Below are 12,668 nucleotides of genomic sequence, written 5' to 3'. Positions count from 1 at the left end.
GAAAAAGAAATATGCTATCCAAATTTTTAATCTTGCTTATGTTTTGTCTTGTTTTCTGGTTGGCATTGACTGGTATATTTTGATGTCTAATATCTATTAACATTTTAACTGGAATTATTGCTGCACTGAACATAACGTCATTGAATTAAACTGAAATTCAGTCCAAATGCTGATTTAAACTGAGTACACAGAATGAGTCGCTGCGCAATGGGAAACACTTTGTTTCTAGCAGATTGCTGAACTGTGTCTCACTTATGTCCTGCGCCTTGTATGTAATTGGCCACAGTCGGTTTACGACTACACTGTGGGGCGTTCGTGAGCAATCAATTCAGCTGAAAAAGAGTGGTTGTGCTGTGGGATTGTTTGTCTCATTGAAGTGTGCTGTGGTACTGAAAAGTTTGGGAACCATTGGTCCATAAGTGGTTTTCAAACTTTTTTTCCGGGGACCCATTTTTACCAACCGGCCAACCGTCGGGACCCAACCCAGCCGACCTTCGCGACCCACGCCGGCTGACCTTCGCGGCCCACGCCGCCCGACATTTGCGGCCCACCCCAGCCGACCTTCGCCACCCACGCCGGCTGACCTGCTCGACCCACCATTTTCCTACAGGTCCCTTTGGCCTCAATGGTTCCTTTGCCTCTTTGGTCTCTTTGATCCCCCGAACCTGTTAAAAAAAAAGGCGGCCACAGCGCATTGGTATGCATGCGCATAGTTTTGCGCATGTGCACCGATGATCGGGCATGCATGCGCAGTGTGGCAGAATTTTGTTTATATGTTCGTGGCCATTTTGAAGTCCATTTACAGCCGGCATAGTTAAAAGCCGGCTGCTGCAGCTGATGCACGCGGATTTGAGCAATCGGGTGCGCCGCATCTGATGGCTCCGTGAACCTCCTGACACCCGCCCGAGACCCGCCCACGGGTCGCACCCCCGAGTTTGACAATGCCTGGTCTAGAACGACAACTCCACCTCGCAGTGCTTTAAAAGACAGGGCATTCCTTTATCCCATTCCCCAGACAAATTTAACTCACAGTGATTAAGAACAGACAAAATGCTTTGATGACAATTCGCCCAATGTACTAAGAGGACAACTGTTTTGAAAAATCTAAATGCATCCATGAAGTCCATCCACACAGTAAGAAAACTCTTGAATTATGTTTTACGATAAGCTGCACCCACACTATAATTTTCTGTTGTTAATTTTATTTTGAACTAAATACATAGTAAGAAAAACAATTTCACATGGAATGGACTTGATGAGCCAAATGGCCTCTTCTTATGCTACGATTTTCTGGTCTTTATATTATAAGCTAATACCTTATTAAGGAAAGCTATTTCTTATGGCATAGATTTGATGGACTAAATGGACTCCTTCTGTGCCAAGATGGCTTTAAGACAACTAATATCTAAAAATATTGACTGGAATTTTCCAAGCATTCACGCAGGATCTTCCAGTCCAACCATCGGCACACCCCAGCTACGGGTTTCCCGGCAGCGAGGGGTGTATCCAACAGTAAATCCTGTTGACAATGGCGAGATCAGAAGATCCTGCCACCAGTCAAGGGCGAGCCACCTCTGCTGCCACGGGGTGTGTGGAAAATTCTGCCCATTATTTTTAGCTGTGATACATCTATATTATAGGACAGATACACAAACTTTGTTGAATAAGTTATATAACAATCACAGTCAAATGAGGAAATAAAAATTAAGTTGTTAACATAAGTTGCCTGCCAGCATCTTCTCAATGGCGAAACATGGATAATAGAAAGAAAAACAAAAACAAAGAAATAAAAACAAATATATTGACTCACCAACACCATATTTATTCCGGTAATACTCTTTTGTGAATTCATCACAATCACAGAGGACCACCTTCCGTCCCCAGGCGTTTATCACTGTCCCAATCATCAGGTCACAGTCCTTGTAGAATTCCTGGTACACATTTCCTGTCTAGAATATTACAATTATGATTGCAGAAGTGTGTATCAATAATTTAGTGAGCCTTTTAAATTGCATTAAAACGAGTAAGTGCTGATTTTGGTTGTCTACCTTGAGGCTATCCAGGATATAGCGGCTTTCAGGCCCTGCTGGTGCAGTAGTGTTCAATATTGTACGATCTGTAATTTCACCAGGATGATATAACCTATCTGGAACATGCTATCAACAAAAATAGAATACTCAGAAAAATAGTAGAGAGATTATTCATCCTGCCATCTTCCAAGTTACAGACAAAGCTCTGACAAGCCCAGCCACGCTAGATTGTGCGAAGAGTAATGAGCCAGACGTAAGGGAGCATCTTTGCAAATAGTGATTGTAACATGATTGAATTAGATGTTATGTTTGAGAGGGAGGAGGAGTCACAAATCTTCAACAAGACCAATGCAGAAATGACACAGAAACTCGACACAGGACTTCATTTACGTTAAATTATGCCAGTAATGTGGTTCTATGTTTTCTTCCAAATGTCCAACCATTTTCTCCAACTCTGTGTTCTCTTTCTTGTACCTCTGTGACACCTCAAAATTTTGTAATTTCAGATCTTGTACAATTTGGTTCATTGACGACTTTAAAGTCTCATCCATTTTCAAGGGTTTCTACGCAGCTTCAAGAGTTTCAAATCTTATAATTCAGTTCTTCTGTAAGCATCTTCCAACCTTGTTTTATTTTCACTTTTACAGCATATGTTTATTTTGAGTTTGATCAGATAGCTTTCCTTCGTTCAGTTAGCTACTCTCTCCACACTGTCACTTGCTATTGAAATTCAGGTAATGTATTGGGATTTTTGAGAATTTGGGAAAGTTCCCCGTCTCTCTGGCACCTTTGTTTGGTTTACTCAATTAATGTCTTTTTCCATATTAGTGCTTTATTGGGGGTTTGACTGGTGAGGCCTCACCCAGAGCGCTGATTAGTACTGGATTCGCTGTTGCGATTCACATTTCCGTTGGGGGCGCAATTCGGGAAGCGAGTCAGGGCATGAAAAAGGGCCAGCACTTTTCTGGTGCAAATTCATAGCAATTCCTAGCGCAGCAGGCATCCTAACTGCTGGGGCCGGAGTTGGCGCTAAAGAGCCTGGCAGCTTGAATTGTTTTTAAACGCTTCACTTACCACACACTTGCTGCAGCCATGAAGATAGCTCAAGAGCACAAGACCCCCAAAGTTGGGAGTCCGAACTGGACCCACAGCTCTATGCCAGTGAGGTATGGAGGGACACTCACTTCCCCAGTGAGGGCTGCAAACTCAAGCCTGCCCTCCTAAACACCGCCTGGGAGGTGGTGGCAGAGGCAGTCGGCAGTGCCAGTCTAACCAGGAGACAGCTGGTGATCCGGAGGGGAGGTGGTCACTGCTGAGGCCTGTGCCCTGAGAGAAAAGAACCAGGGAGTGCGCCAAAGGCCACGGTGCAGGTGTCCTCTGGTTGGAGTGAGCTAAGCTGATCTCCTGCATCCTCTACAATGGAGCAGGGCATCTGAGGAGTGCCAAGACCTGGTGGGGCCCTGATTGAATCTGGCCACTCCCATCCCCTTGATGAAATATCCGGGGTATGAAGGTATCCAAAGGGGCAGCCTGGATTGGCTCCCAGGTGCCCAGAGGCTCCCTGAGTATTCAAAGGACACAAGCAGCACTCAGCAGAGTAAGCAGACAGGAGCCTGTAAGGAGCACCAAAGCGGTCCGTGTAAAAGACAATTGCAGAAATGGCGGTTTGAGCCAGGCCACCCCGATCCCAGTGGAAACACCCGAGTCCATGGGCTTGGCACCAGGTCGCTCCCCATTAGTGCCCTTGGCCCACACACCCAGCCCCAGCACACACGCCATTTTCTGAGGGCTTCGTACATTTTTTTTTTAAGCTTCCTGCTTCCCCCCCCCCCCCTGCAGCCATGCAGCCCAGGCTTTGCTTGCCAATATTTGCAGTAATCTGTGCCCGCGAGACTTCTGCTTAAGAGGATTGGAGCATTGCAGAAGGGTGTAGCATACTGTGACCAAGCGGAGACCAGGCATGATGGCCACTCTGCCGGTCTCAGAGGCCTTTGGAGCCTCCTGGGTGGTTGGGGACAGAGCAGTACCCTGGAACTACCCCTGGCACCTGGGCGTCATGGCTGTGCCAACCTGGCACCCTGGTGGTACCAACCTGGCATCCTGGTGGTACCAACCTGGCACCCTGGCAGTGCCAGGGTGCCCAAGTGCCAGGTTGCCACTGCCAAGGGTCAGGACCTGAGTGGGGGCCATGCCATGAAAGGGGGGGGGGTGAGGGGGGTCCTGGCAGGGGAGTAATATCCATGTGTGTGTGAGGGGTAGTATTGTCAATGGGTGGGGGGTGGTGTGGGGACCCTCAAACTCACTTAGATATCAGGGTACCCTTTCAGAAGGGCGCCCTGATCTCAGAGGAGCCAGTTTCATAACTTTAACAGCATCTCATCTTCTTGTCCCATCACAGTGAATCTTCCAGTACCCTTTTAAAAAAGCGCCTTTACTCAATCTTCTGAACATAATTGAATGGAATTCCAGAAGCAAAGCACTCTCTGGTAACTCCTTGGTCTTTAAATTTCCACACACCTCGTCTCTTCAAACAGGAAATCCATCCTCACCAGCACTCTGTTTGGTGGTTAACATAAAAGCCGCCCTTGGCAAAGGAGCACCTATTTTCAGTCATTTTCCCCAACTTTCTCGGACAGGGTTTGGCAGTTTGTACGTGACAAGACCAGGTGCCTCCTCCTTTGTGTCCAGACCGTAAAATCTGCATCTTACATTCAATAAGTTTTGACCTGATCTCCATTCCCATGACAATCAGGCCACATGGGCAGATTTTAAAAAGACAATTTAAAACATATCCATCTTATAAAGTCATCCATTTGTAACAATATTTTACTTTCTGCTCTGACCAAACTACATGGCAATGACATGACTCTCACCAGGCCCCATCTCAATCTCTTTCATAGAATCATAGAATTTACAGTGCAGAAGGGGGCCATTCAGCCCATCGAGTTTGCACTGGCTCTCGGAAAGACCACCCCACTTAAGCCATGCCTCCATCCCATGCCCACAACCTAGTAATCCAACTCAACTTTTTGGACACTAAAGGGCAATTTAGCATGGCCAATTAAACTACCCTACACATCTTTGGACTGTGGGAGGAAACCGGAGCACCCAAAGGAAACCCACGCAGACACGGGGTGAAAGTGCAAATTCCACATAGTCACCCGAGGTCGGAATTGAACCCGGGACCTTGGTGCTGTGAGGCAGCAGTGCTAACCATTGTGCCACCGTGCTGCTCTTCTCCTTTGGTATCTTTTCCATGTTCAGATGCCTCATCCCCTTTCACCACTTCCACCTCTCCTTTAAAGATTGTGTTTCTTTTGGTCCCTATATTATTTTGATCCCTATATTATTTTGATGACATTTCCTTTTGCCCCATTGCAGTGAGTGACATTTTAATTCTCTGTCACTTCAACTCATTAAAATTCCCTTGATTTTCCCTACTGAACAACATCCTTTACTAAACTCTCGCTTCCATATCCATTGTCATCCTCTTGACCTTGCCATCATGACATCATGTGGGCAGCACGGTAGCACAAGTGGGTAGCACTGTGGCTTCACAGCGCCAGGGTCCCAGGTTTGATTCCCCGCTGGGTCACTGTCTGTGCGGAGTCTGCACGTTCTCCCTGTGTCTGCGTGGGTTTCCTCCAGGTGCTCCGGTTTCCTCCCACAGTCCAAAGACGTGCAGGTTAGGTGGATTGGCCATGATAAATTGCCCTTAGTGACCAAAAAGGTTAGGAGGGGTTATTGGGTTACGGGGATAGGGTGGAAGTGAGGGCGTAAGTGGGTCAGTGCAGACTCGATGGGCCGAATGGCCTCCTTCTGCACTGTATGTTCTATGAGGCCTCACCCCTCCTTGAGCTTGTGTTGTGGCCATCTCTAATCAATACTTAATGTCTGACAATGAACGTCCACCTACATATCAACTCCCACTCCCCTAATGTTCCACTTCTAAAAAATAAAGTTAGTTGTACCTCTACCTTCCAACTACATATTCTCTGTCTCTCCATCCATGATAACATTTCGGCATCTGTCAAATTACTTGTCATATTTTGGGATTTTTAACTACTTTTTCCTTCACAGATTAGAACTTGAAATTGAATTATATTAAAAGTTTTGTGTAAAACTGGAGTGACTTCGGGCTTCCGGTGGTGGTGAGTGTGATATTAGGTGGCTCCTATATGAGGTTGGATTTTTTTTTGACCTTTGTGGGGTGTTACGCTGGTGGAAAACGAAGGAACAGTGAGAGCTCGGGGACTTCAGGTTTCTAAATGTAAAGTTCTGTCAGCAGAGGAAGGAGGCCCTGGAAGACCTGACCAGAGTGGTGGAACCGATTAAGTCGGGGATAGAGAGAGTGGTCCAGTGGCTGGAGTCCAAGGGCTGGGCGATCCAGAAAGTGGAGGAGGCGGTGAGGGAGCACGAGAAGCAGTTGGCCTCGCTGGTGGCTGAGGTGGGGGTGATGCGGGAGACATAAAAAAGGCTGAAGGAGAAGGTGAAGGATCTGGAGAATCACTCCAGAAGACAAAACCGAGGATCATTGGGGGGGTGGGGGGTGGGGGGGGGGAGGAGATGTGACAGTTTCTGGGCAGACTGGAGTTTCCCAAGGTAGAGGAATTCTGGTGCAGTGATTGAGGCCCCAATTGGGTTGAGGATGGTAATGGAGAGCATGGGGTGATGCAGGCACGGAACACCCCGGATCTGGACAGGTTTCGGGTGGAGTTTTATAAAAAGTTTGGGGGTGACCTGGGGCCACTGCTGGTGAGGGCATATAATGAGGCAAGGGAAAGGGGGGATCTCCCAAGAATCCGGAGCAGTGTGGGTCATATCGCTTGATATCGTTATTGAATGTAGATGCCAAGTTGTTAGCGAAAGTGTTGGCTTAGCGAATCGAGGACTGCGTCCGGGGCTGATAGGCGATGATCAAACTGGTTTCGTGAAAGGGAGACAATTGTTGGCGAATGTTAGGAGGCTACTCAATGTAATTATGATGCCTTCGATGGGGCAGGAGGCAGAGGTGGTGATGGAGGCGGCAAAGGCGTTTTATCGGGTGGAGTAGGAATATCTGTGGGAAGTGCTGGGATGGGTTGGGTTCAGGCAGGGGTTCGTGGACTGGGTCCAGTTGCTGTACAAGGCACCGGTTGCAAGTGTGCGGATTAATTGAGTGAGTTCGGGTTGCCTCAGGGGACAAGGCAGGGGTGTCCGGTCTGCCTGTTGCTCTTTGCTTTGGCGATAGAGCCGCTGACAATGGAACTTAGGGCATCGGGCACTGGAGAGGGATTGTGCGGGGTGGGGGGGGGGGGGGTGGGGGGGGGGGGGGGATGCCGAGCATAGGGGCTCACTGTATGTGGACGACGTGGATGACGTGCTGCTATACATTTCAGACCCATTGGACAGTATTGGGGACATAATGGGGATTTTGGAGGAATTTGGCCGGTTCTCCGGGTACACGTTGAATATGAGAAAGAGCGAGATGTTCCCGATTGAGACTAAAGGGCAGGAGAGGAGATTAGGGGAGCTGCCGTTCAAGGTAGTGGGGCAACTTTCAGATACTTAGGCATCCAGGTGACATGAGGCTGGGCGCAGCTGCACAAGCTGAACTTTATTCGGTTGGTGGAGCAGATGAAGGGGTGCTGCCGCTGTCACTGGCAGGATGGGTGCAGACAATAAAAATTACGGTGCTGTCAAGGTTTCTTTTCGTGTTTCAGAACCTTCCAATCATCCTTCAAAAAGGTCTCTGGGTTTGTGTGGGCGGGGAAGACCCCACGGGTCAGGAGGGCTTTTCTGGAGGGGGGGGGGACTGGCATTGCCAAACATGATGAACTGGGTGGAAAACATTACCATGGTCAGGAAATGGGTCATGGGGGAGGGATCGGCGTGTGGGGGGGAGGGGGCGGCAGCGGATGGAGACAGCTTTGTGTAGGGGAATGAGCTTAAGGGCTTTGATATCAGCACCTCTGCCATTTTTGCCGGCCAGGCACTACATGAGTCCAGTGGTGGTGTCGGCCTTAAGGGGGCAGTGGAGGCAGCATTTGGGACTGGAGGGTGCCTCGGTGTGGGCATCGATCTGCGACAACCATAGGTTTGCGCCGAGGGAGTTGGATGCGAGGTTTCGGGGGTGGTGGCAGGCAAGGATTGAGTGATTTGGTGATCTGTTTATAGGGGGCAAATTTGCGAAGATGGAGGACCTGGAAGAAGAGTACGAGTTGCCCAAGCGGAACGGTTTCAAGTACCTGCAGGTCCAGGATTTTGTAAAGAGGTGCCATCCTTTCCTGGGTTGCCACCCCTAGGGTTACAGGACAAGGTACTGTCGAAGGAGGAGATAAGGGAGGGGAAGGTGTCTGAGATCTACAAGGAGTAAAGTGTAAGTGGGTGGAAGAGTTGGGAGGGGAGGTGAAGGCCTGGACATGGGCCAAGGTGAATGCGTCCTCGTCGTGAGCGAGATCAAGCCTCATTCAGTTTAAAGTGGTCCATAGGGCACATATGACGGGAACACGGATGAGTAGATTTTTTTGAGGCAAGGGAGGATAGGTGTGGGTGGTGCGCGGGGAAGCCCCCGAATCACATCCTCATGTTTTGTACATGTCCGAAGCTGAAGGGGTTCTCACAGGGGTTCGCGGAAGTAATGCCCGAGGTGCTGGGGGCGAAGGTGGCCCGAGTCTAGAGGTAGCGATATTCGGCATGTCAGAAGACCCGGGAGTCTGAGGAGCTGTACAGATCTGAGCCCCCAGCGGGGGAAGAGGGGATGCGACGATTTTTGGATCAACTGAGGTTCCCGAGGGTGGAGGAGCAGGAGGTGGCTGGTTTAGGGGTGCCAATTGGGTTGGAGGAGCTGGTTAAAGGATTGGGGAACATGCAGGCGGGGAAGGCCCCGGGGCCAGATGGGTTCCCGGTCGTGTTTTATAGGAAATATGTGGACTTACTAGGCCCGTTGTTATTGAGGACTTTTAATGAGGCAAGGGAGGGGGGTCCCTGTCCCCGACAATGTCCGGGGCGCTGATCTCGCTGATTCTGAAGCGGGAGAAGGACCCACTGCAATGTGGGTCGTATAGACCGGTCACGCTCCTCAATGTGGATGCTAAGTTGCTGGCAAAAGTGCTGGCTACGAGAATTGAAGACTGTGTCCCTGGGGTGATTCATGAGGACCAGACGGGATTTGTAAAGGGCAGGCAGCTAAACACTAATGTGCGGAGGCTCCTCAACGTGATTATGATGCCATCGGTGGAGGGAGAGGCGGAGGTAGTGGCAGCTATGGACGCGGAGAAGGCCTTCGACCGGGTGGAGTGGGAGTATCTTTGGGAAGTGTTGCGGAGGTTTGGGTTCGGGGAGGGGTTTATCAGCTGGGTCAGGCTCCTATATAGAGCCCCGGTGGCGAGTGTGGCTACGAATAGGCGGAGGTCGGGGTATTTTCGGCTGTACCGAGGGACGAGGCAGGGGTGCCCCCTGTCCCCCTTGTTGTTTGCATTGGCAATCGAGCCTTTGGCCATGGCACTAAGGGAGTGCAGGAAATGGAGGGGGTTGGTCTGAGGGGGAGAGAAACATCGGGTGTCGCTGTATGCAGACGACCTGTGCTGTATGTGGCAGATCCAGTGGAGGGGATGGTGGAGGTCATGTGGATCCTAAGGGAGTTTGGGGACTTCTCGGGCTATAAGCTCAACGTAGGAAAAAGTGAGCTCTTGGTGATGCATCCAGGGGACCAGGGAAGGAGGATAGACGACCTACCATTGAAGAGGGCGGAAAGGAACTTTCGGTACTTGGGGATCTAGGTGGCTGGGAGCTGGGGGGCCCTGCACAAGCTCAATTTGATGCGGTTGATGGAGCAGATGGAGGAGGATTTCAAAAGATGGGATGTGCTGTCACTCTCGCTGGCGGGCAGGGTACAGTCGGTTAAAATGATGGTCCTCCTGACTTACTTCTGTCGGTGGTCACTGCACCGGTCACGGTCAATGTTGGTTTATGTTGCTGGGTGACCCGGGCAGGAAGAAGAGGTGAAGAGAGCGATTTGAACTTGGGGCTTAACTCTTATAGTCCCCAGGGGCTTCCCGCCTTTTGGGGTGGACCCTGTACCTGGTCCCAAGTGATTGGACTTTGTCCTAATTGCTTGGTTCGATTTCTCCAATACTGGAGCGGTTCCCTGATCGATGGGCGGTCTTGAGGTGTTCGTTCACCTCCTTTGTGTTGGCTCCTGCTGGCGCCGGGGAGTCTGGCTTTGCTTTGTGTGTCCAAAATATTACTTTTTATTCCCGGGGATTGCTCATCAGTATGTAGATGGCTGCTACATTGTTATGCTGATGGTCGCTGGTATCGATGTTGTCTGGCCTTTTGCAGAGTTAAATACACAGCAAACCTGCACCTGCTGGTTTCTGTCTATGTTGGCTGACTTTCCCATCAGCCTTTGCCGTTCGCCATTTTAAATCAGGAGCTGGCCAATTTAGGTAGCTACAATATTACCATGTTTGGGGGAGGAATGAAGGAGTACGGGAGGGCACAGAGGTTGGGTGGGGCATTGTGAGGTTGGGGGGGGGGGCGCGGAATGGAACACCGGGTCTCCCTGCATGCAGATGAGCTTTTGCTGTATATTATGAACCCGGTGGAAAGTTTTGAAAGGATCATGCTGATATTGGGGTAGTTTGTTTTGTTTTCGGGGCTCAAACACAACATGGGTAAAAGTGAAGTATTCCTGGTCAATGCATTCGTGGGGGGGGGGGGGGGGGGGGGGGGAAGGGTTTGGAGAGGTTCCATCTCGGTTGGATGGGGCAAGTTTGCGGTACATGGGATACACATAGTGCATAATTGGGCCCAACTGCATGAATTGAATTTGGCAAATCTGGTGGAAGAGTGAAAGAGGATTTTAAGGGTTAGGATGTTTTGCTGTTATCATTGGCTGGGACAGACAGTTAAAATGACAATGCTGTTGAAGTTCCTGTTTGTCTTTCAAAATCTTCCAATTCTTTTGTAGGGTCAATAGGATGTTCTTGGAGTTTATTTGGGCAGGTAAGTACCCCGGAGCAGTCGGGCGTTCTTGGACAAGGACAAACTGAGTAGTAGGTTGGTGTTGCCAAACCTGCTGAATTATTACTGGGTGGCGAATGTTGAGAAGGTCAGGAAGTGGACAGCTGGGGAGCGGTCGTTGTGGGGGCAGATGGAGGAAGTCTCGTGTAGAGGAATAAGTTTAAAGGCGCTGTCATTGGCACGTCTTCCATTCTCGCCAGCCAGGAGTTGATGGAGAGAGGGCGGTCTTCGGTGGAGAAAATAAAATGTAAATGGGAAGAGAGGTTGGGGGGTTTGTAGAGGCTGGATTATGGAGTGAGACTCTATGGAGAGTAAATGCGTCTTCCTCATGCCAATGACAAGTGGTAAGATTCCTGGTCAACCATCTGATGGAAAGAAAGTTGGAGCCTCTACCATTATTATCCAAAACTCCAGATTACAACATGGCCTTCCTGAGCAATCTTCCTGAGCAATCACCACAGTATATTAATATTTGTTAATATGTGCCCGATCACTTCAGAAGTGATGATGAATTGCTGAGCATCATTCTTCACATTGGCTATTGGGCATCGGAGAAGACAGTGGATCCTTGATCCATTTACTCTTCGTGGATATATATTTCATGTTAATGTAGTCTAGTACAATGTTCAAAAAAATTAATTTCTTTCAATTTAGTAAGAATTGAATAACCTCTGGGAAACATACCAGGGCAAAGAACATTATTTTACTGCCCCTGTGGAGGCAGTCAGGTTCGTCCGTAAGAACGACTTGGACAGGCATAGTGGAGGCGAAAGAAAGAAATGGACAATTTTGCGTGGGACTGCATCACCTCGCTATGAACAGGGAAGAAGGGGGCGAGGGCAGCAGAGCATAGGAGAGGGTGAGGAGGAGATAGGAGTGACATCAGCAGAGCGGGCATAAGAGGGGGTTGGATCGACCCTGGTAGAGGGGCCACCTCACTAGCGGGAAAGCTAGTGCCAGTAGGTATGAGAGAGAGGGGGGTGGGGGGCACGGCACATCTCCCATTGGGGAAAGAGTGTCTGGTAGGGGGGGGGAGACACAGCAACAAGGGTGGGGGAAGGCAGGAGGTTAGGCAGAAGAGAGGTGATATGGGGAGGTGGGGGGCAGCGAGGGGGGGGAAGAAGGAGAATCAAAACCACAGGAGGGAGCAAAATGACAAGGGGGATAAGGACTACAGATTGGCTTCAGCAGGTTAACCTTGCAAACATGGAACAAGATGGCACCGCAAGCAGCCACCTTGGAGGGTCCCTGAACAAAGGGAAACCCCGAAATGCAGGGGTTCGCCCACATGGCATACAAACAGTTGGCGGCCACGTTGGTTGGTCCCTGGACAAAGGAAAACCTGGGAGCATAGGGGCCCGGCCTCATGGTGAGAACAGTGACCGCGGCCATGTTGAATGGTCCCCTATCAAAGGGAAACCCCAGAGTTCAGGGGCATATCCACAAGGTAAGTATGGTTGATCCCGCAGGAGGTGGGGGACAAACAAAACCCATCAGGATAGTCACCTGGAATGTCAGGGGACTTAACGGTCCAGGGAAAAGGTCCAGAGTCTTCGCCCATCTGAAAGGTATGAAAGCTGACATAGTCTTCCACCAAGAGACACACCTGAGGGAGAAGGGGCAACTATGGGT

General features: G+C 49.8%; 1 protein-coding gene across 3 annotated transcripts in view; it reads right to left on the bottom strand.

Annotated features, from left to right (window-relative positions):
- efhc2 (EF-hand domain (C-terminal) containing 2) overlaps nt 1-12,668 on the bottom strand; it is a 232,602-nt gene that overhangs the window by 113,336 nt on the left and 106,598 nt on the right. For all 3 annotated transcript variants that reach the window (XM_072513842.1, XM_072513841.1, XM_072513843.1), the window contains exons 6-7: nt 2,049-2,156; nt 1,811-1,949 (exon numbers count right to left, since the gene is read on the bottom strand). In XM_072513842.1, coding sequence (XP_072369943.1) covers nt 1,811-1,949; nt 2,049-2,156 — 247 coding nt within the window. The remainder of the gene's footprint in view (nt 1-1,810; nt 1,950-2,048; nt 2,157-12,668) is intronic.

The sequence above is a fragment of the Scyliorhinus torazame genome, chromosome 8 (assembly GCF_047496885.1).
Source record: "Scyliorhinus torazame isolate Kashiwa2021f chromosome 8, sScyTor2.1, whole genome shotgun sequence".
Taxonomy (NCBI): Eukaryota; Metazoa; Chordata; class Chondrichthyes; order Carcharhiniformes; family Scyliorhinidae; genus Scyliorhinus; species Scyliorhinus torazame.
This window is presented reverse-complemented; position numbering and strand designations above follow the sequence as displayed.